General features: G+C 40.5%; 1 protein-coding gene and 1 long non-coding RNA gene across 3 annotated transcripts in view; one reads left to right on the top strand and one right to left on the bottom strand.

The window, feature by feature from the left end:
• The window catches only part of clpxb (caseinolytic mitochondrial matrix peptidase chaperone subunit Xb), a 39,227-nt gene extending 17,455 nt beyond the window's left edge, over positions 1-21,772 (top strand). For both annotated transcript variants that reach the window (XM_034176186.1, XM_034176187.1), the window contains exons 8-15: positions 1,733-1,909; positions 2,072-2,236; positions 4,703-4,791; positions 4,895-5,059; positions 5,151-5,444; positions 5,638-5,730; positions 9,824-9,930; positions 21,008-21,772. In XM_034176186.1, coding sequence (XP_034032077.1) covers positions 1,733-1,909; positions 2,072-2,236; positions 4,703-4,791; positions 4,895-5,059; positions 5,151-5,444; positions 5,638-5,730; positions 9,824-9,930; positions 21,008-21,098 — 1,181 coding nt within the window. In that variant the 3' untranslated portion in view covers positions 21,099-21,772. The remainder of the gene's footprint in view (positions 1-1,732; positions 1,910-2,071; positions 2,237-4,702; positions 4,792-4,894; positions 5,060-5,150; positions 5,445-5,637; positions 5,731-9,823; positions 9,931-21,007) is intronic.
• On the bottom strand, positions 279-21,088 carry LOC117515569. Its single transcript, XR_004562185.1, has 3 exons — positions 20,958-21,088; positions 9,395-9,399; positions 279-289 (listed from the first exon to the last, which is right to left on the bottom strand). It is a non-coding gene; the product is annotated as an uncharacterized LOC117515569 (long non-coding RNA).
• Positions 21,773-24,329: the final 2,557 nt, after the last annotated feature.

Raw genomic sequence — 24,329 nt, 5'->3', positions numbered from 1 at the left:
GCCTGGTTCACACAGCAGGATCATTAGGGTGATATTGGACCCGATCTTCCACTTCCGGCAATCTTAAGGACGCTCCAACAATCCTGACAGTGCTAAGGATAATCTTATCAGATATTTCTGTCGTGTGGTGTGTTAAGAGCGCTCTGATCTGCTTGGAAGGGCATCAGGAGCGCTCCGATCGCAAATCAGGGATATTCAACATGTTGGATTTTTTTTATCGCAGCATGTGTTGTCCTCCAACCACAAACGAGCACACAGCCAATCAGAAAGCAGTGACTTACAGTGATGCCTCACATTCTTTCTCTCACTCGCACACTCACACACGCACACACACTGATGTCAGGGTGCTGCCATGCAAAGCACATGCTACACACTGGGAGCAACTTGGGGATGAAAGACCTTGCCCAAGTGATTTTCCAACCTGATGGTGGTTTGAACCAAATCCTTTGGTCTCAAGCCCATCACTTAGCCACTGCACATTCACCTCCCCTGGAAGGCTGAGGTGAGTTTGACTTACTTTCTGAGGTCACAGGCAAAAAACAAAAAAAGTGAGAAAACATAGTCCTCAGAATGACTTTCCTCAGGCTGGGTGCATGGCCACCAAATTTGCAACACTTAGGCATTGCATGAAGGTGGTCTTCTTGGTGACTGATAAGATGATCATTCTGTTACTTCACTGTGTGATCAGCACCACCTCAGGCAGATTATCACAAAGCCAACTCACCATCATGGCAACATCATCTACCTTGTAGTATCCTGACTGTCCCCCTAATATACTGTCATCTGCCAGGTCCTTTTCCCTGTGCATCATACAGACCGTTTTTTCTACATGGGTCAGCACCCAGTAACACGGGTCAGGTACAATGTGCTGTGCTTATTTTGATAAACTGTCAAAACTGACTGTCCATCATGTGCTCATGATCATTCAAGCACACACCCATCATGGCTATCTATGGGCTTCGTATATGGGCCTTCTTCTGTAGAAGAACATGTCATTGAGCGATGGGGGACACTAATTGTTTTTCTTCACTTTTTAAACTGCGTTTTCGGAAGTTATTTGTGGACAAATGCCAAATTGTACAGACCAGTGTGATAGTTCTGTGTTTCTGCTGCTTTTGCGTAATTCCAGTTATATATTTTCCCTGATATTCTATGATGCATTAAAGAGAAGCTGTCAATTAAACATCTCAAGTATTGCAGGTGGAGACTGCTTAAGGATTATGACCTTGAGCTCAGACAAATGCCGTGATTTACTCCTTGGCAGAATTTGAAAAGACCGTTGGAGTGTGTGTTTTTTTTTTTTTTTTGTCTTGTTTTGGGGGGTTTTTGCTTCGGGGCGGGGGTGTCAACATTAAGGACAAGCTTCAATTCCTAAAGTTGCAGATATTTAAAAACCTTATTTAAGTAGCTGCACAATGATAAACAGTTTAAATAGTAATCAGTTGATTTCTAAGCTGTCCACAAAGAGGCCAGTTATTGTGAGTTTCTTTCGTTTGTTGTCCAGACCATGTTTCGCTACGCATATTGTTATCCTGCAGTTTAATCTGTCTTGGCCTCCCAAAAAATCAGAAAATGGCCTGTTCAACTTGTAAGATTGTTGTAAAAATGAACATACCAAATGGTTAATAATAGCTTGTTTTCAGTCAGTTGCTCCTTCATGGTTAGTTAGGAGAATTCCTTTTTTTCTGTCTTTCCTTCTTCTCTTGAGTTATTCATGGCTGTGTTGTTGTAGACCTCCTGAACATCGCAGGGATCAGCCCACATGGAAATGCTCTGGGAGCATCCATGCAGCAGCAGGCAAGTCAGCAGGCACCTCAGGAGAGGAGGGGCGGAGATCTCCTGGACGCCACGCACACGGACATTAAACTTGAGAAGAGCAACATCATACTTCTTGGTCCAACTGGATCTGGTTAGTGTGTCAACATTGTGTTAAACTATGGTATCATGTCATGCAGTGATGGCTGTGAGCTCTTAAGTTTTCACTGTTGAACTACATCACTGTTGACTGTAAATGTGGATCAGTTCCACCACAAAATGTTATTTATTACAACTCCTCTGATTTTTTTCACAGGAAAGACGTTGCTGGCACAAACACTTGCCCGCTGCCTGGATGTTCCTTTTGCAATTTGTGATTGCACCACACTCACCCAAGCTGGATATGTAGGAGAAGACATCGAGTCAGTTATTACTAAACTGCTGCAAGATGCTAACTACTCAGTGGAAAAAGCTCAGCAAGGTGGGCATTTGGAGACTAAAACTGTTACAACTTTAAACTCTATGGCCATTTTAATAGGACCAACTGCTTGTTCTGTCGCATTTAATTCAGCCAGTAACTCCGTTCATGAAAGCAAGAAGACCTGCTTGATAGTGCAGTCAAGGAGAAAGACATTTGAGCCAAATGGCTTTTGGTATTAAATCCCAGCCTGTGATTGGAGTGTCTTACAAAATGCTGATTATTGTGAGATTTTCATTCAAAACACTTTAGGCTTTGTTCAGACTGCCAGTAAACATCTGATGTCTGTGCACAGTGGTAGGCACAGCTAACAAAAAACTTAGCTTCGATAACCGTTAATCCGCTAGCTGGAAAGTTTTATAAAGCTGAACCGATAAATCCCTTAAAAGTTTAGCTGAAGTTACAGATAAAAGCTAAACTGGTAACTTTCAGTATTGACTTCAGTACACTGCACCTACTGACACAACGATAAGTCAGTGCTTCTGTCTCAGATTGGCCTTTTCTCAGCAAAAGAGACCTGATGATCAGACGGAAAGGAGAGAGGGGGGAAGAAGGATAATCTATTCACACCATACAGACCTGCCGGTCATTTCACTTGGGTCTTGCACAGGCATACACTTTTGACTTATGGTTATAATTTTAAACAAACTAATTGTGGACAAGTTATTGAAATGAACATCATGTCTGTCATTTTACAAAGTGAAAATATCAGCTATATGTTTTACGTTTTAAAGTAATATTCACTAATTTTGAAGGTTTTACCATTTAGACACACATGCCGCATTGCATTATGGGTACATTAGTTTCCTGATGGTATGGATATAACACACAGTTACTGAAATATGTGGTGGGTTTTACAAATAAATCTGTATTTGTAAATATGTTTTTTTTTTAACTTTAAAAAAAAAAGGCAATTTGAAAACTGAAAATTCTGTTTGTCCTTCATCGCTTTTAGCGACTGCCATGAACTCACACTGCCATCTATTGGTAACTGTGTGTTATACCGACCAGCCAACCACTGACACCAGGAAACTAATGTACCCATATGCAATGCGGCATGTGTGTCTAAATGCTAAAACCTTCAAAATTAGTGCATTACTTTAAAACTAAAATCTTTGATTTCAGAATTTACAAATGTTTTTAGCTAAGCTTTATTCTCTATGCCCGCAAAAATATGTTAGCGGTCTAAAAGTTATTGGAACTACATTTATGGGAAGCTAATTGGTCCGCTGATGGTTTTCAAAGTTTCTGCAAAGCTAATCCGCTAATGAAAATGCTAGCTTCGATAATTAGCGGTTAGTGGATTAGCAGAACTGTGCCCACCATTGTCTGTGCATGAACAATTTGAATCCGATTCTATTCTGAGAGTCTTAACAGTCAAAAGTTGCATGAAATGCATTTTACCCCAATCAGTTGAAGCATAATTTGTTGAAATATGATTCAAATCACATTATTGCAAATCTGTTTTGGTCTGAATGCTCAGATCATTTTCTAGGTGTATTTTGTTACACACCTGGATCTTTGTGGTGAGAGCTGCGGTGAGCTGCTCTAGTAAAATCCTTCATTGTTGCAGTTTACACAGTTTCAGAATTTTTATTATTATAAAATAATGCTAAAGGTTTATTAACCGAGCACGAGATCTGTATGGGAAAATATCAGGCTGAGGTCTTGACAGTACACGTGAAGTCTTTGCAAAAAAGATGGTCTAATATTCCCGTAAAGACTGAGCAAGCGAGGTTAATAATTCATTCATTATCTGGCTGTTTGGAGTTGTGTCTTCATTTTGCATGTCCACGGTGAACTCGTTTGCTGTTAATTCTTCCGATTCAAATTTGTCAGTGTAGTAAAATTTGCTTCTTCATTGCTCATAATTTCTTTGTTCGCTTTTTGTTTTGTTTTATTTCGCCCTGTGAAAATTGTAAACAAAGTCGCAAATCTGATATGTGAGCTGGACCACTTGTCATGGTAATGGTCTGATATGGGAAAATATCAGGCCATAAACCAGCCAATCAGAGCATGCATACTGTCATAACCATAATACTGTATTTTATTTTAGCACGAGCAAGCTTTTTGTACAAGCAGCCTATTTTCGTAAGGGTCAAATACAGTTTTCCTGTAACCTGGGTGGTACTGGATGTGGTAAAACAAAATAGATAAGATCGTTTGTCATGGTACTACACACAGTAAAGTTGTGATGGCATCTGTTCCTGTGCAAAACATAAAATTAGGTTTGTAATAAGAAAAAGCAGGTCATTGGTGATCCAAAGAGTAGCATGTGTCGAGTTTATATGCTCAGCAATGGCATGCTGTATAGTTTACATCAAATATTTTATACATAACTTTGTACACTACAAAATCTAAGACACTAGGTATGCACACATTTGACTGCCCTTTTTAAAATGTAATGACAGAAATAAATATACGTGACTGTTCTGGCATCTTACATCATAGTGTGACCATATTGTACAGGTATTGTGTTTCTGGATGAAGTGGATAAGATTGGAAGTGTACCTGGAATCTATCAGCTGAGAGACGTTGGAGGAGAGGGAGTTCAGCAGGTCAGTATTCATCTAGTCATAATACTAAGAAGCAGGTTTTACACTGCTGTCTTTGTCTCATATTCATTGACCTAGACTTACTGTTGAGTCTGTCCTTTGTCAGGGCCTGCTTAAACTCTTAGAGGGGACAATTGTCAATGTTCCTGAGAAAAACTCCAGGAAATTGAGAGGAGAGACGGTGCAGGTAGACACAACAAACATCCTGTTTGTTGCATCTGGTGCTTTTAATGGACTTGAGAGAATCATAAGCAAAAGAAGGAATGAAAAGGTCAATCAACACAGTACTGCTCATTTGTCAGCAGATAGTCAGTGTTCCAACATCACATTTTGACTTCCTTCTTGTGTCAATTACCTAACAGTATTTAGGTTTTGGAAGCCCATCTAACCTGGGGAAAGGCCGGCGTGCAGCAGCTGCAGCAGCCTTAGAAAGTGGTGATACGGACACTCTTGCAGAGATTGAGGAGAAGGACAAGCTGCTGAAGCATGTAGAGGCAAGAGACCTGATTGACTTTGGAATGATCCCAGAGTTTGTTGGCCGCCTTCCTGTGGTTGTACCACTGCACAGCCTTGATGAAGACACACTGGTTCGAATCTTGACTGAACCATGTAACGCGTTGGTGCCACAGTATCAGGCGTTATTCAACATGGACAAAGTAAGAGCTCCATTTTCCTGGCTGCTGCTACGATACATTGGGGAGGGGGGAGAGAAATAGGGTTCAGCAGTGCACATACTACCTTTTATTCCTTTGTGCCAGAGCTTGAGGTTGAATTTCTTTACTAATGTCTTATACAGCATTGTGTGTAAGATCTGACTGACAGGATTTTTTTTTGTTGTTGTTGTTACAGTGCAAACTCAATGTGACTCCTGATGCCCTGAGAGCCATTGCTAGATTAGCCCTGGAGAGAAAAACTGGAGCACGTGGACTCAGAGCCATCATGGTATGTGAATTTTGTTATGGTATGAAATGCCTTTAGTTGCAGTACATTCCTCACTATACTTCTATATTTTTGTGACCCTTTTATACTTATGTAGGCCGTAGACCTATTTCAGACTTGGCACTAAGCTTGGTTCCTGCAGGTGACACTAGCCGAGGGACACTCGACTCACTCGGGTTGTGTCCAGGGTTTCCAGAGTGTCAGGTGGTACCTTCAATAAGGGCACCTGGGGCGGAGGGGTGTGTAGGCCCTAAAAGTGTGCGATTTCTAAGAAAATCAGTAATCCTTCCTGGCAGGGCAAGAGCTGGGGCAATTTTACTCTTAGCAAAAAAAAAAAAAAAAAGTGCCCTACAGTTAGCAAAATCTAGCAGACATTAGAACTTTCCATACTGCACATACTCAGTTAGTAAATTCCTCTACCCTTTTATGAAGGCCATGGTAGACATAATTACTGTGTCTCCAACATTATGAATGACTGATAGTGTAGCAGATAGAATATTTACAATGGAATCGTTCAGATGGTGAAACAAGCATCAGATTCGGCACAAATACTCCTTAAACATTAGTCCTTTAAAAAAAAAAAACCTTGCCACTTGAATTTTCAAAAGGCAGCCAGGTAGGGATCAATTGAGGATTTACACAGGGGTCAAAAATTGAAAATGCTCTCATCATATTGAAACCTATATCTCGTTATTTGTCTGATCATGATTCCAAAAAGGTATAGTTTGGGCTATCTACGAATGAATGTTATGGAGTAAAAACGGCAAGAATGGTGACAAAGGTCAGTTTCAGTTTGTGCAGGGGTCAAAAGTTAGTTACTCCAATTTTGGTAAAAAGTGGTGCAAATTATTGGTTGAGCTAATAATAATTAATTAATAATAATTAAATGAAATAGTTTTGACTGTGTTGAATGCTTGGTCTCCACAGTAAAGGTCAAACAATGTTGATGTCCATTGGATTCTACAACCCCTGGCAATAATTATGGAATCACCGGCCTCAGAGGATGTTCATTCAGTTGTTTAATTTTGTAGAAAAAAAGCAGATCACAGACATGACACAAAACTGAAGTCACTTCAAATGGCAACTTTCTGGCTTTAAGAAACACTATAAGAAATCAAGAAAAAAAATTGTGGCAGTCAGTAACGGTTACTTTTTTTAGACCAAGCAGAGGGAAAAAAATATGGACTCACTCAATTCTGAGGAATAAATTATGGAATCACCCCGTAAATTTTCATCCCAAAAACTAACACCTGCATCAAATCAGATCTACTCGTTAGTCTGCATCTAAAAAGGAGTGATCACACCTTGGAGAGCTGTTGCACCAAGTGGACTGACATGAATCATGGCTCCAACACGAGAGATGTCAATTGAAACAAAGGAGAGGATTATCAAACTCTTAAGAGGGTAAATCATCATGCAATGTTGCAAAAGATCTTGGTTGTTCACTGTCAGCTGTGTCTAAACTCTGGACCAAATACAAACAACATGGGAAGGTTGTTAAAGGCAAACATGTTGGTAGACCAAGGAAGACATCAGAGCGTCAAGACAGAAAACTTAAAGCAATATGTCTCAAAAATCAAAAATGCACCAAAACAAATGAGGAACGAATGGAAGGAAACTGGAGTCAACGTCTGTGACCGAACTGTAAGAACCCGCCTAAAGGAAATGGGATTTACATACAGAAAAGCTAAGCGAAAGCCATCATTAACACCTAAACAGAAAAAAACAAGGTTACAATGGGCTAAGGAAAAGCAATCGTGGACTGTGGACAACTGGATGAAAGTCATATTCAGTGATGAATCTCGAATCTGCATTGGGCAAGGTGATGATGCTGGAACTTTTGTTTGGTGCCGTTCCAATGAGATTTATAAAGATGACTGCCTGAAGAGAACATGTAAATTTCCACAGTCATTGATGATATGGGGCTGCATGTCAGGTAAAGGCACTGGGGAGATGGCTGTCATTACATCATCAATAAATGCACAAGTTTACGTTTATTTTTGACACTTTTCTTATCCCATCAATTGAAAGGATGTTTGGGGATGATGAAATCATTTTTCAAGATGATAATGCATCTTACCATAGAGCAAAAACTGTGAAAACATTCCTTGCAAAAAGACACATAGGGTCAATGTCATGGCCTGCAAATAGTCCGGATCTTAATCCAATTGAAAATCTTTGGTGGAAGTTGAAGAAAATGGTCCATGACAAGGCTCCAACCTGCAAAGCTGATCTGGCAACAGCAATCAGAGAAAGTTGGAGCCAGATTGATGAAGAGTACTGTTTGTCACTCATTAAGTCCATGCCTCAGAGACTGCAAGCTGTTATAAAAGCCAGAGGTGTTGCAACAAAATACTAGTGATGTGTTGGAGCGTTCTTTTGTTTTTCATGGTTCCATAATTTTTTCCTCAGAATTGAGTGATTCCATATTTTTTTTCCCTCTGCTTGGTCTAAAAAAGAAACCGTTACTGACTGCCACAATTTTTTTTCCTGATTTCTTATAGTGTTTCTTAAAGCAAGAAAGTTGCCATTTGAAATGACTTTAGTTTTGTGTCATGTTTGTGATCTGCTTTTTTTCTACAAAATTAAATAACTGAATGAACGTCCTCCGAGGCCGGTGATTCCATAATTTTTTGTCAGGGTTGTACAAATGCAAATAATTACTGTTGCTTGGTGAAGGTAACCACTTAAAACCAATTTATCTCAAATTCAACCAGAAACAAACAAATCTTAGGGCCCGTTCACACATAGTGTGAAGCTTGGTCAAATACAGTGAAACAGTGCGAAACAGTTCAAATTAGCTCATCACAAAACATCACGCCGACGGGCAGGCATCCACCATCCTGGTGCGAGAGTTTATGCATGCGACGGTCTCTTTCGAGCAGGAACAGTGTGAGCTGCACCACATGACGCCTCTTATGTGGAATAAATAAATAAAAACCAGTCGGTACCTGTGGGACCACATCGCAACACTTATATGGAATCTTAAAAAGAAACCGTTACTGCCACAATTTTTTTTTCCTGATTTCTTATAGTGTTTCTTAAAGCCAGAAATTTGCCATTTGAAATGACTAGTTTTGTGTCATGTCTGTGATCTGCTTTTTTTTTTTCTACAAAATTAAACAACTGAATGAACATCCTCTGAGGCCGGTGATTCCATAATTTTTGCCAGGGGTTGTATGACATGTGACATATGTTACCCCATAACGTGATAACTATGGATGGCACATGGTGTAAACTATTCTTTTTTGAAACCCTATTAACTCCAGAATATTCATTCGTAGATAGCCCAAACTATACCATTTTGGAATCGTTATAATCAGTGGTATAGGTTTCAATATGATGAGAGCATTTTCAGTTTTGACCCCTGTGTAAATCCTCAATTGACCCCTACTTGGCTGCCTTTTGAAAATTCAAGTGGCAAGCAGGTTTTTTCAAAATTTGGTGCTTGTTTCACCATTTGAACGATTGCTTCAGTTATCTGCTGCACTATGAGTATTGTCAACAGAAGTGACAGAACCATAAAAGGTCTGTTTGGATATGGTTACATGGGCATATCATGGTACTTTGTTTTTGTCTGAAAAAGTAACAGTTGAAAGGCTCATCGTGAAAAGAACAGGAGAAATCCAGCTCTGCGGGTATACTGGCTGTACACTACAGGGCCCACCCTGTCTACGAGTTTATTCAGTTAGATTCTGCAGCCTTTTTAATCAGTCATTTCTGATGTCCTAGCTGTGCCTATATTGAAAAAAAAATCACCCATATAAACTTTCTGACCTGCCGTAAGTAAATTTATATGGAAGTAACATTATAATTGAGGTAACATAGGTATTATTGTTTGGTAATGTGAAATGCGCTGATTTGTAACATTTTTAGCTAAGTTCTGTATGCAGAATTATGGCCTGAAATATAAATGCCCCAAATAAAAACATACACAGAATTTTGTAAAACTAAAGTTGTTGTGATGCAGAATGCCTAATTGCCACATAGTTTTACCAAATTTTCTCTGGGGGGGGGGGGGGGGGTAGAGCCCCAAACTATCTGCTTCCAGTAATTGCTACTCACAAAGTTTTATTCATAGTTTGTTTATCAACAGGAAAAGCTGCTTCTTGAGCCGATGTTTGAGGTGCCAGACTCCAACATTGTGGCTGTTGAGTTGGACAAAGATGCTGTCCTGGGAAAATCACAACCCCAATTCTTCAGGTAAGTAGTCTGTTAAAGTGATATCTGGCAGGGTTCCCATGGGTCGTTGAAATTCTTAGGATTGTGAATTTAAAGGGATGGGGGAGAATACATTCAAGCCCTTGAAAGTTTTGGAAAATAGACATAGATCATGTGTGCTTAAATGTATGTATTTGTGCAGGACAAAAATTATGTGTGCTTTTCTGCATACGTCTTTCTCCATAGTGTCTTTTTTTTAATTACATAATCATGGAGTAACATTAGTGAATAATAGTGGTGCGATGATCGAGCCACAGCTCAAACAACTTAGTGATCATGGCCATGTATGAATTGGCTCGAGCGCAGCAGTCATTTATCGAGCAGAGTTGTCATTTTGCCAGTATGTGGGCAACATTAAATGACACCTTTTAATATCCCCACGGTATGAAATATGGCGGGGGGATATAGTGATTAACATGTCAGTACATCTGTCTGTTTTCACTTGTTAGCACGATATCTCAAAACCAGTTGACCAATTTCATTCATATTTAGCATAAAGGATATCCTTGGGCGATCCCTGATTTGTCGGGACCAGGGGAATGTCATCGCCTGATCACTCTTGTTGGACTTTCTATGATTGGGAAAGAAGTTACACATGGAAACATAAATACAATTTATAAAAAGGAAAAAAAAAATACATTTCAGTGATGTGGGTTTTTTTGGAGGGGGGTCGCATGGTCCCGTTACAAAAACTCACTTTTCTGCTCTCCCCTTTCTGAGAGCTCTCTGACTCTCAGGATTTGGATTATAAAAATAATCTAACTAAAGCAAAGATGATGGTGAGTCTATACAAGGTGCATGCAAAAAGTATCCAACCTTATTTTATCCCATGGAAAGAAATGCAGCATGTGAGGTGTCATTTGGTTGGGAGGTGTAGGGAACCTTCTTGTGCATGTGTGAATTTTTCTAATCCGCAGAGCATGTCAGATGCCAAAGAGTGCAGAGCCTTGTCTGCTCAGATGAGTCAGGCTTTAGTGGCCAAACACAACAAATGGACAAATGGAAAGCGCTTTACAAATAATGCCTCACATTCACCCCAATGTGAGGGTGCTGCCATACAAGGTACTCACTACACACCGGGAGCAACTAGGGAATTAAGGACCAAGGCCCAACGGCAAGCGTGCCGAGGGTGATTTGAATTGAAGATCCTCTGGTCTCAAGCCCAATTCTTTAGCCACTAGATCATCACCTCCACCTCACTCCTGTGATTCATCAGGCACCCTACTTTTTCATGCACACAGCTCTCAGTGGTTCTGCCATTGATGGAAGTATTTCTGGAAGTCCTGTTTTGGAATGGTGTCCAGCTGGAATGTTGTGTTCTGCACAGTATCTTCTCATGACTCAAACTGAGTCCCTGTTTAGTATTTTGAACAGCCAAAAATCAGAGCGAGCCATATCAGGAGAGCAGGAAGTCTGAGGAATTGCGAGAGTGATGTGTTTGGCCAGGAAAGCCTGAATGAGCTCTGCGAATGACCAAATCCTCCACGAGCAGTTTCTCCCTTGGGTCATTCTGTCATGTTAAAATCTGAGGAGGTGCAGTGCATATGTTCACTCCTCGGCTTGGTGTTTGTGTTTAATGTGCTCTGCGGACGAGAAAAAATTCACGCATGCACAAGAAGGTTCCCTACACCTCACCACCAAATGACAACTTGAACTCTTCATTTGTTTCTGTGGAATAAAATAAGGCTGCATACTTTTTGCATGTATCTCCAATGGACAACCCTAAATCAGAAAAGTTGGACATAAATACAGTACGGAAAATGCAAATAAAAACAAAAAGTCTAATAAAGGCCACTGATCCATAAATGACCTTGACTTCTATTTCATTGCAGCCCATATGAACCAAAGATATTTAATTTTTTTTGTGGTCAACTTCATCCATTCCTGTTTATGTGGCATTCGTTGACATTTGTGAGTGTCTGGCATTTGTTAGATTCCCTCACTAGTCTCCATCCAGCATGATCACTCAATTTTTGACAACTGCCTACTTGACACAGATTTACCATACAGTACCATATTGTTTGTATTTCTTAATGATTCATGTAAATCAATGTGTATCAAACTATTTCATACCAAGGACCACTTGACCAATTAAAAAAAATACTTACCTTTACAACAGTGTATTACTATTTATTAGAGTTTGGAATTATTATTAGAGAGTTTGAAAAACACTTAACTGAGACAGTGATATTTTAGCAATATACTCATGGACCACCACTTTGAGAGAGTCTGATGTAAATTTTCAGTTTCAATTGCTTTCATTTATACAGTGCCAAATCACAACAAAGCTGCCTCAAGGCGCTTCACACAAGTAAGATCTAACCTTATGAACCCCTAGAGCAAGCACACAGGCGACAGTGGTAAGAAAAAAACCCCTCTGCCGATATTGAGGAAGAAACCTCAAGCAGACCAGACTCATAGGAGTGACACGGTGTAGGCCATTCTAACAGTTACAAGGCTTTTACAAAATTTTACAAAACTGAAGAACAGAAAACAGGAATTCAAAACATGTGTTGCTTCAGGTATGGCATCTCACAGTCAGTCAAGCATCCTGTTGTCTACATATATCACTCCAGCGCATTTTCCTCTGCACCTTGGACAGAGAAAAAGAGCAGAATCAGTCGGCCGGAAAAACAACACCTGAGGTATAACTCATCAGCAGTAAATTGACTGGAAAGCAGAGAAAATACTAACGCTAACCCTAAGCTTCACGAAGACCCAGAATTTAGATTAAGTTGATGCTGAGACCTGTTCGGTTACTAATAAAATGAATTTAAAAGGATAGGAAGCACAGTTCCATATTGTCAGTATGCTAGCCACACGAAAGGGAAAATTAAATGTCTTAAGTTTGGACTTAAATGTCTGCAGAATCTGTTTTATCTCTGTAGGGAGATCATTCCACAAAACAGGTGCATGATGAGAGAAGGCTCTGTGACCAGCAGACTTTTTATTCACCCTAGGGACACAAAGTAGTCCTGCACCCTGAGAATGCAGAGCCCAGTCCAGTACGTAGGGTTTAATTAGGTCAGCTTAGTATGTAAATGAAGTCCAAGACACAATCAGTGACTTGGAAATGCTCATGTATCCATCTCCTGACTTGTGTCAAGAAAACTCGATGCAACAGTGGTTTATTATTTTAGCATAAATTGCCCTTATCCTAACTTTTTTTGGGGGGGGTGGGAGATGTGGTTACAGGTGTTATGTGCAGGACTGGATGTGTATTAACAAATGAAATGAAATGTTTTGGGTTCATGCTGTCTGCAGTGATAGTCAACATAAACAGATCTTTATTATCACTGTAGGTTAGACCAGTGATTCTCAACCGGGGTGCCGCGGGTATTTTTCATATTCGCGATTATTTTTCATATTCGCGATTACCGTGAATTATTTATTTTATCCACAAAGCATAAAACGACTCAGAATCTGACGTCATTGTGCTGCAGCCTCGCTCTCGTCTTAAGGCGGGACAATAACAAGGAGGCTGACGGCCGATTAAAACAGTGCCGTCTCCTTCAAAAGCCATCTAAAATGCGGAGCTGTCGGTGTGTGTGTCTGTGCCTCTGTGCGCGCGTGCGGAGTTAACAGGCTGCAGACTGCGAGGGAGGGGGTGCGTGAGGGAGATTCCTGAATGCAGGCGCGACACATTCAGTGCGCAGCGAGCGTGGAGCAGAGAGAGGATTTTAACCCGAGTGAACGTTAAAACGGAAAGCTGCCTTTACTTCTCTCTGAACTTTCTCTAAAGGTGTGATTCTGCCGTTACCGTCCTGTTCACACCATGTGCGCGTCGTATGCTGAATTTATGAGATCATGAGATGAAATAAACGGTCAAATATCTTTAAAAACATATTTAAAAAATGAGAATATATGAATGAACTGAGCCACAAAAAAAAAACAATGTTCAGACGCAGAGATCACAAAAAGCAGGTGAGAACTCTGAACTTTAACAGCTGTTATTTTCCCAAAGGTATTTATTTGTTCAATCTTGAGCTTAATGCAGTGTTTAAGCACAAAACGTGACTGATGAGGAGAAACAATTTCAGAAATGCAACAGAAACAACCACAAATCAGAAAAAGTTGGGACTGTATGTAAAATGAAGATAAAAATAAAAATGTTGCACCATTCCCAGTTTCTTCACTCACAGAAACCAAACTTTCTTCCAGAGTTGTGTAATTATACTACAATAGTAGAATATAAAGAAGGGGAAAAAAAGAAAAAAAAAAAAGACAATATATTCGTCAATCGCAATTATTTGTCTGACAAATAATCGTCTCCAGAAATTCCTAATCGTGACAGCCCTACTTGAGATCAGAGTGCAGAATGCTTGAGGCTTTTCGAAATGCGGTGTTTTCTGTATCGATTTTCTACTGCGATAATTGGGTTTTGCGCAAAACCAGAGGTAATAGCATTATAATATTATTTTGGTTGGTGGTGTGCCGCAGGATTTTGTAAATATAAAAAGGGTGCCGCGGCTCAAAAAAGGTTGAAAATCACTGGGTTAGACAGTGAGTCTTTGTTGGAGCAATTAGATGTCTGCGTGTCAACATTTTTGTATGTTTAGTTAATTGACAAATGAACTACTTAGCTCAACTTTCAAATAAGTATTCGTTTCATTGCTTTTCTCACAGTACACTGTTTTGCTGTGCACATCTCTGGTGGTTGGCTCTCACTGCGGTATTGTATCACTTCCTGTTCCGGAGCACAGTGGTGTTTTGCTGTATCTGTTAGCTGTTTAATCTGCGTAGTTAGATTGATCTAGATAACTAGATAACGATTTGTTTCACAGTGTAGTCTTCACGTGCCTTAACTAAAGCACTCCCTCTGCTGAATTCAGCTCTAAATTAGTTACACATTATTCACTCTGTGTGTTTTTAGGAATCCGCTAGCTTAGCGCAGCTACTAGCTCTTAGCCGGCTTAGCATGGCGGCTTCTCCTGTCTCTCCCGCACTTCTCTGCTCTGGATGTGAAATGTTTAGTTATTCCTCGGCCTCTTTTAGTATTAATGGTACTTGTAATAAGTGTAGCTTATTTGTAGCTTTGGAGGCCAGGCTGGGCGAATTGGACACTCGGCTCCGCACCTTGGAAAATCCTACAGCTAGCCAGGCCCCTGTAGTCGGTGCGGACCAAGGTAGCTTAGCCGCCGTTAGCTGCTCCCCAGTGGATCCCGAGCAGCCGGGCAAGCAGGCCAGCTGGGTGACTGTGAGGAGGAAGCATAGTCCTAAACACAAGCCCCCTGTACACCACCAACCCGTTCACATTTCTAACCGTTTTACCCCACTCAGCGACACACCCGCCGAGGAACAAATTCTGGTTATTGGCGACTCTGTTTTGAGAAATGTGAAGTTAGCAACACCAGCAACCATAGTCAGTTGTCTTCTGGGGGCCAGAGCAGGCGACATTGAAGGAAATTTGAAACTGCTGGCTAAGGCTAAGCGTGAATTCGGTAAGATTGTAATTCACGTCGGCAGTAATGACACCCGGTTATGCCAGTCGGAGGTCACTAAAATTAACATTGAGTCGGTGTGTAACTGTGCAAAAACAATGTCGGACTCTGTAGTTTTCTCTGGGCCCCTCCCTAATCTGACCGGGAGTGACATGTTTAGCCGCATGTTCTCCTTGAATTGCTGGCTGTTTGAGTGGTGTCCAAAAAATGAGGTGGGCTTCATAGATAATTGGCAAAGCTTCTGGGGAAAACCTGGTCTTGTTAGGAGAGACGGCATCCATCCCACTTTGGATGGAGCAGCTCTCATTTCTAGAAATCTGGCCAATTTTATTAAACCTTCCAAACCGTGACTATCCAGGGTTGGGACCAGGAAGCAGAGTTGTAGTCTTACACACCTCTGCAGCTTCTCTCCCCCTGCCATCCCCCCAATACCCCATCCCCGTAGAGACGGTGCCTGCTCCCAGACCACCAACAACCAGTAAAAATCTATTTAAGCATAAAAATTCAAAAAGAAAAAATAATAGCACCTTCAACTGCACCACAGACTAAAACTGTTAAATGTGGTCTATTAAACATTAGGTCTCTCTCTTCTAAGTCCCTGTTAGTAAATGATATAATAATTGATCAACATATTGATTTATTCTGCCTTACAGAAACCTGGTTACAGCAGGATGAATGTTAGTTTAAATGAGTCAACACCCCCGAGTCACACTAACTGTCAGAATGCTCGTAGCACAGGCCGAGGGGGAGGATTAACAGCAATCCTCCACTCCAGCTTATTAATTAATCAAAAACCCAGACAGAGCTTTAATTCATTTGAAAGCTTGACTTTTAGTCTTGTCCATCCAAATTGGAAGTCCCAAAAACCAGTTTTATTTGTTGTTATCTATCGTCCTCCTGGTGGTTACTGTGAGTTTCTCTGTGAATTTTCAGACCTTTTGTCTGACTTAGTGCTTAGTTCAGATCAGATAATTATAGTGGCCGATTTTAACATCCACATAAATGCTGAGAATGACAACCTCAACACTGCATTTAATCTATTATTAGACTCAATTGGCTTTGCTCAAAATGTAAATGAAATGTTTACTCATACTTTAGATCTTGTTTTGACTTATGGTATGGAAATTGAAGACTTAACAGTATTCCCTGAAAACACCCTTCTGTCTCATCATTTCTTAATAACATTTACTTTAATGGACTAGCCAGCAGTGGGGAATAAGTTTCATTATAGTATAAGTCTTTCGGAAAGCGCTGTAACAAGGTTTAAGGATATGATTCCTTCTTTATGTTCTCCAATGCTATATACCAACACAGTGCAGAGTAGCTACCTAAACTCTGTGAGTGAGAGATTCTTTTCAAGTTTTACATCCTCATTGAGCACAACCTTGGATGCTGTAGCTCCTCTGAAAAAGAGAGCCTTAAATCAGAAGTGCCTGACTCCGTGGTATAACTCACAAACTCGTAGCTTAAAGCAGATAACCCGTACGTTGGAGAGGAAATGGCGTCTCACTAATTTAGAAGATCTTCACTTAGCCTGGAAAGAGTCTGTTGCTCTATAAAAAAAGCCCTCCGTAAAGCTAGGACATCTTACTACTCATCACTAATTGAAGAAAATAAGAACCCCAGGTTTCTTTTCAGCACTGTAGCCAGGCTGACAGAGTCAGAGCTCTGTTGAGCCGAATATTCCTTTAACTGTAACTAGTAATGACTTCATGACTTTCTTTAATAAAATTTTAACTATTAGAGAAAAAAATTACTCATAACCATCCCAAGGACATATCGTTATCTTTGGCTGCTTTCAGTAATGCTGGTATTTGGTTAGACTCTCTCTCCGATTGTTCTGAGTTATTTTCATTAGTCACTTTCTCCAAACCATCAACATGTCTATTAGACCCCATTCCTACCAGGCTGCTCAAGGAAGCCCTACCATTAATTAATGCTTCGATCTTAAATATGATCAGTCTATCTTTATTAGTTGGCTCTGTACCACAGGCTTGGAAAGTGAGAGGATGCCTGAGGAGTGGAGATGAAGTGTGCTGGTTCCTATTTTCAAGAACAAGGGTGATGTGCAGAGCTGCAGTAACTATAGAGGCATAAAGCTGATCAGCCACAGCATGAAGTTATGGGAAAGAGTAGTAGAAGCTAGGTTTAGAAAACAGGTGAAGATCTGTGAGCAGCAATATGGTTTCATGCTGAGAAAGAGCACTACAGATGCAATGTTTGCTCTGAGAATACTGTTGGAAAAGTACAGAAAGAGTTACATTGTGTGTTTATGGACTTAGAAAAAGCTTATGATAGGGTGCCAAGAGAAGAGTTGTGGCATTGTATGAGGAAGTCTGGAGTGGCAGAGAAGTATGTTAGGGTAGTGCAGGACATGTACAAGAATAGTGTGACAGCGGTGAGATGCGCAGTCGGAATGACAGACTCATTCAAGGTGGAGGTGGGATTACACCAAGGATCAGCTCTGAGTCCGTTCTTGTTTGCAGTGGTGATGGACAGGTTGACAGATGAGATCAGACAGGAGTCCCCATGGACTATGGTGTTTGCAGATGACATTGTGATCTGTAGTGAAAGTAGAGAGCAAGTTGAGTCTAGTCTGGAGAAGTGGAGATATGCTTTGGAGAGAATGGGAATGAAAGTCAGTAGAAGCAAGACTGAGTACATGTGTGTGAATGAGAGGGAGCCCAGTGGAATAGTGCAGTTACAAGGAGTAGAAGTGGTGAAAGTAAATGAGTTTAAATATTTGGGGTCAAGTGTTCAAAGTAATGGAGAGTGTGGTAGAGAGGTGAAGAAGAGAGTGCAGGCAGGGTGGAGAAAGGTGGCAGGAGTGATTTGTGACCAAAGAATATCAGCAAGAGTGAAGGGGAAAGTTTACAAAACAGTAGTGAGACCAGCTATGTTGTATGGTTTAGAGACAGTGGCACTAACAAAAGACAGGAGGCAGAGCTGGAGGTGGCAGAGCTGAAGATGTTGAGATTCTCTTTGGGAGTGACAAGAATGGACAAGATTAGGAATGAACATATCAGAGGGACAGCTCAGGTGGGACAGTTTGGAGACAAAGTCAGAGAGGCGAGATTGAGATGGTTTGGACATGTGCAGAGGAGGGACCCAGGGTATGTAGGGAGAAGGATGCTGAGGATGGAGCCACCAGGCAGGAGGAGAAGAGGGAGACCAAAGAGGAGGTTCATGGATGTGCTGAGAGAGGACATGCAGGTGGTTGGTGTGACAGAGGAAGATACAGAGGACAGGGTGAGATGGAAACGATTGATCTGCTGTGGCAACCCCTAACGGGAACAGCCGAAAGACAAAGAAGAAGTAATTAAACCATTTCTTAAAAAGCCATCACTTGACCCAGCTATCTCCAACCTTCCTTTTCTTTCAAAAATTGTTGAAAGGGTAGTTGTAAAACAGCTAACTGATCATCTGCAGAGGAATGGTCTATTTGAAGAGTTTCAGTCAGGTTTCAGAATTCATCATAGTACAGAAACAGCATTAGTGAAGGTTACAAATGATCTTCTTATGGCCTCAGACAGTGGACTCATCTCTGTGCTTGTCCTGTTAGACCTCAGTGCTGCTTTTGATACTGTTGACCATAAAATTGTATTACAGAGATTAGATCATGCCATAGGTATTAAAGGCACTGCGCTGTGGTGGTTTGAATCATATTTATCTAATAGATTACAATTTGTTCATGTAAATGGGGAGTCTTCTTCACAGACTAAGGTTAATTATGGAGTTCCACGAGGTTCTGTGCTAGGACCAATTTTATTCACTTTATACATGCTTCCCTTAGGCAGTATTATTAGAAAGCATTGCTTAAGTTTTCATTGTTACACAGATGATACCCAGCTTTATCTATCCATGAAGCCAGAGGACACACACCAATTAGTTAAACTGCAGGAATGTCTTACAGACATAAAGACATGGATGACCTCTAATTTCCTGCTTTTAAATTCAGATAAAACTGAAGTTATTGTACTTGGCCCCACAAATCTTAGAAACATGGTGTCTAACCAGATCCTTACTCTGGATGGCATTACCCTGACCTCTAGTAATACTGTGAGAAATCTTGGAGTCATTTTTGATCATGATATGTCCTTCAATGCGCATATTAAGCAAATATGTAGGACTGCTTTTTTACACTTGCGCAATATCTTTAAAATTAGAACGGTCTTGTCTCAGAGTGATGCTGAAAAACTAATTCATGCATTTATTTCCTCTAGGCTGGACTATTGTAATTCATTATCAGGTTGTCCTAAAAGTTCCCTAAAAAGCCTTCAGTTAATTCAAAATGCTGCAGCTAGAGTACTGACGGGGACTAGAAGGAGAGAGCATATTTCACCCATATTGGCCTCTCTTCATTGGCTTCCTGTTAATTCTAGCATAGAATTTAAAATTCTTCTTACTTATAAGGTTTTGAATAATCAGGTCCCATCTTATCTTAGGGACCTCTTAGTACCATATCACTCCAATAGAGCGCTTCGCTCTGACTGCAGGCTTACTTGTAGTTCCTAGGGTTTTTAAGAGTAGAATGGGAGACAGAGCCTTCAGCTTTCAGGCTCCTCTCCTGTGGAACCAGCTCCCAATTTGGGTCAGGGAGACAGACACCCTCTCTACTTTTAAGATTAGGCTTAAAACTTTCCTTTTTGCTAAAGTTTATAGTTAGGGCTGGATCAGGTGACCCTGAACCATCCCTTAGTTATGCTGCTATACACTTAGACTGCTGGGGGGTTCCCATGATGCAGCGTTTCTCTTTTTGCGCTGTATGCACCACTCTGCATTTAATCATGAGTGATTGATCTCTGCTGTCTTCCACAGCATGTCTTTCCTGATTCTCTCCCCTCAGCCCCGACCAGTCCCAGCAGAAGACTGCCCCTCCCTGAGCCTCGTTCTGCTGGAGCAGGGGTAGGCAACCTGTTCCAGAAAGAGCCATGAGGGTGCAGGTTTTCTTTGCAGCCACTGACTCCACCAGGTGATTGCACTGATTAACTGATTCCATCTGCTCAAAGTGATATTAATCAGTAAAATCACCTGGTGGAGTCAGTGGCTGCAAAGAAAACCTGCACCCTCATGGCTCTTTCTGGAACAGGTTGCCTACCCCTGTGCTGGAGGTTTCTTCCTATTAAAAGGGAGTTTTTCCTTCCCACTGTCGCCAAGTACTTGCTCATAGGGGGTCGTTTTGACCGTTGGGGTTTTTCTGTGTTTATTGTATGGCTTTTGCCTTGCAATATAAAGCGCCTTGGGGCAACTGTTGTGATTTGGCGCTATATAAATAAAATTGATTTGATCTCGACTGCAGTGGTGAGTGTCTTGCCCAGTTTCATGACCTTAGAGAAATGTTAAGAATCAAGCTTCTCACTTCACTTGTCCTTGAGCTTCCATTACTTCTGCAGGTCTCATTATAAAACTTGTAAATGTAGCTCACCTTGCTCTTCCATCTCAAACTGTCACCACATTCAGTCTTTGAATTTGAGGGAAATGGGCATTAAAAGTCCTTGAGTTTGATCTTAAGCAAGGTGTGGGAACCCTGCTCTGAAATCAGAATTAGACTAATATAATTTATGCTACATGGATCAATGGTATGAAATGTGAATTTGAGTTTGTGTTTTCACTGCCAGAGTTCCAGCCAAGCAGTCGTCAGAGGAGGTGTACGATTTAGGGGTTGAAGAGGACAATTGGCCACGGAAGGCAGATGCTGCAATTAACTGAATCACATCTTAATTTCACAAGGCTGAAAGATTGTGAAATTGTTGGACAACTGATTGTCTGGGTATCAAATCTGGGTTTGATTTCGGCTCCATTGCCCTGACAGCCAAGCTTTGGAGGGTGTGGTCGAAGTTACAAGACTGCAGCATTGCTTGGTCCTGTGCATCTGATAACCGGCCAGGTGCACTGTATTATTTTCAAAATCTCAATCTCTGGGGATTGTCAACATTTTATCTATATAAAGATAATGCAATTTTATTTGTGAAAGGATGTGTAGTGTTTTGTTTAGGGGGGGCTGATAAGACTTAGGACAACAAAGTCATAAAAACGTATTGTACATGGGGCTTAAAGTGTCACACATTGCCATGCAAGTAATGCCTTAAATGTTGAAGGCATGGTTTTCCATGAACACCAATATTTTGATTTCTGTTTAATCACCGTTGTAATAATGGTGATTGCAGTTTAGGTAGCATTTTTAAGTAGTATCTTTTTGACCTGTCAACAGAACACTCAGGTCTGTAAATACTTCCTCCCAGATATAGTAACTGCTGGTTGTCTACCCTGAGCATATTGGAGTTGAAAGTCAAAGTACAAAGTACATATTTATTGCTTTGAGTGTTATGTACATTTTGGCTAAACAGGGTAGTAATTGCAGTACTTCTACGCTGAAACCTTTTTGTAAAAATGATCAAAGGACTGAAGGTAATTGGGGAAAACTCAAATTGAAAAGTCATTTAACGCTTGTTGCAAAGCCACCTGACATCTGGAGCAGCTGAACGGCACCATGCTGGGTTTGTTCCACGGTGAAGCCCTCAGCCTTCTGTGATCTTCACTTGTTCATTCTTCAGCCATTTTCCCTTCATTATGTTAAATACATTGTTCACAAAGTGCTGTAATTTCTACACTGTTGGCTCAGTTTGGATGTAAATGTCCATATTAAATTTAAATACACTCTAATTTCTTTTCCCCTTTTCAAGTGCAATATGCTGTCGATGACAAAAGTACTTTTGTGTTACAGTAAACTACTGCAAACTGGATCAAGTAAAAGACTTTTTAAAACATTTAAGCTCTGTTGGCATTCAATTGCGCAAACATTGATTTACAAGAAAAAAATGCTTTAGTTTGATCTGATCGAGACAAACGTTTTTTTGCCCATTAAAAAAAAAAAAGCTTAACGAACTTATCAATATACATTGTCATAGCATACTTTAAACACCCCAGTTAAATGACATTAGCAAAAATGTTTAGCTCTGTGCTCCTTTTCTTTGACCTGTGACAATGGCACCAAGTTATTTTTCTTCCTCCTGTTTTTTAGAGAACTTTTCCACATCACTTCCACTCAGCAGAGTGGTTAATGTTGAAATGACTTATTTTACACATTTAAAATCTCAGTTTCAACTGGGCCTTTAATCATGATTTTGTGCTTTGCACATTGTTGCTATATTGTCTCACCTTTTTTTACTGATGTCCGAAATCAGTGCGTGCGTGCACCTTCAGTCGAGCCACAACTGACCGAAACACGGTTGTCTTTTTAAAGTGCTGATTTACAGTATAAAATGAGATCAAACCAAATGTGTTCTCCCTCAGCTTCAAATTCTTCCCCATTTAGTAATGATCTATATTTTGTTTTTAGAGGCCTGTTACAAAACCTGTAAACCCTCATTTGTGAATCTGTGATTGTTTACTATATGAATAAATGAATATCACCACAGATATGGAGCTGCCCTTTAATTTTCTATTAAATACAGCTGGATGATAGTTATATAAGCATGTAATGCATTTCCCAATACTTCAACATTTCCCTGAGCTGTATTAAAACCCCTTAAATTAAACTGAAATGTGGCTTTTGAATAAGGATGCTGCAATCAGCTCCTTTTTAAAATAAAGGAAATGCAATTTTAATAGTGTAATCTATGACTCAGTATATTGACAAGGACAATTTAACAGCAGTATTATAAAATAATGGATAATCTATTAACCAGTCATACTTAGACTGAATTCAAATAGTTATTTCATTTGGGCAGCACAGTGGTTTCATGATTAGTGCTATTGCTTCATGGTGAAAGAAGTCATGAGGTCAGTTATCCTTTGGCCTCTGTGGAGGTTGCATGTTCTCCCCATGATTACAGTGGGTTCCTTGACATGAATGACTAACAGGACACACATTTACATTTCTGGTCCACAGAGAATTTGTCTGATAAAATGCAGCAAAGATTCAGTCAAAGACAGAATGGCTTCTGAGGTTTAAACCTGTGCAACGCAAAACAAAGACACTCACGCCAGAAAAATTAAGGGAGGATCAATCAAGGCATTTGCAACCTTTTACAGTGAAGAAAAACAAATGCAACACTTGTTTTTGCCCCATTTTTCATGAACTAAACTCAGACATTCTATATACACAAAAGACCCATTTTTCAAATTTTCACAAGTCTCTAAATCTGTTAGTGAGCACTTCTTTGCTGAGAATCCATCCCACCTCACAGGTGTGGCATATCAAGATGCTGATTAGACAGCATGATAATTGCACAGGTGTGTCTTAGGCTGGCCACAATAAAAGGCCACACTGAAATGTTCAGTTTTAATCAAAGCACAATGCTACAGATGTCAGGTTTTGAGGGATTGTGCAATTGGCATGCTGACTGCAGAATGTCCAGAGGTGTTGCCTGTGAACTGAAAGTTCATTTTTCTTCCAAAGCCATCTACAAAGGTGTCTCAGAATTTGGCAATACATCCAACTGGCCTGAGAACCGCAGTCCATGTGCACCAGCCCAGGTCCTCCACATCCAGCATGTTCATCGCAGTTAGTCACTGTAACAGACTTGAGTGGACAAATGCTCACATTTGATGGCATCTGGCTCCTGATCAACTATGTGAAGATGTGTTGCACTGTGTGAGGCAAATAGTGACACCAGATACTGACTGGTTTTCTGACTCCCCCCCCACAATAAAGCAAAACAAATTCAGACTGGCCTTTTATTTTGGCCAGCCTAAGGCACACCTGTACAATAATCATGCTGTCTGGCTGGCTTGTTGATAGGCCACACCTCAGCAAAGGAGAAGCGCTCACTAACATTCAGCTTTGTGGACAATATTTGAGAGAAATGGGTCTTGTGTATACAGAAAATGTTTTAGATCTTTGAGTTCAGCTCATGAAAAATGGGAGCAAAAGTAAGTGTTGCATTTGTATTTGTTCAGTATATTTCAAAGAGGAAAAGCCACTCTTCTAGGTGGAGG

The sequence above is a fragment of the Thalassophryne amazonica genome, chromosome 8 (assembly GCF_902500255.1).
Source record: "Thalassophryne amazonica chromosome 8, fThaAma1.1, whole genome shotgun sequence".
Taxonomy (NCBI): Eukaryota; Metazoa; Chordata; class Actinopteri; order Batrachoidiformes; family Batrachoididae; genus Thalassophryne; species Thalassophryne amazonica.
This window is presented reverse-complemented; position numbering and strand designations above follow the sequence as displayed.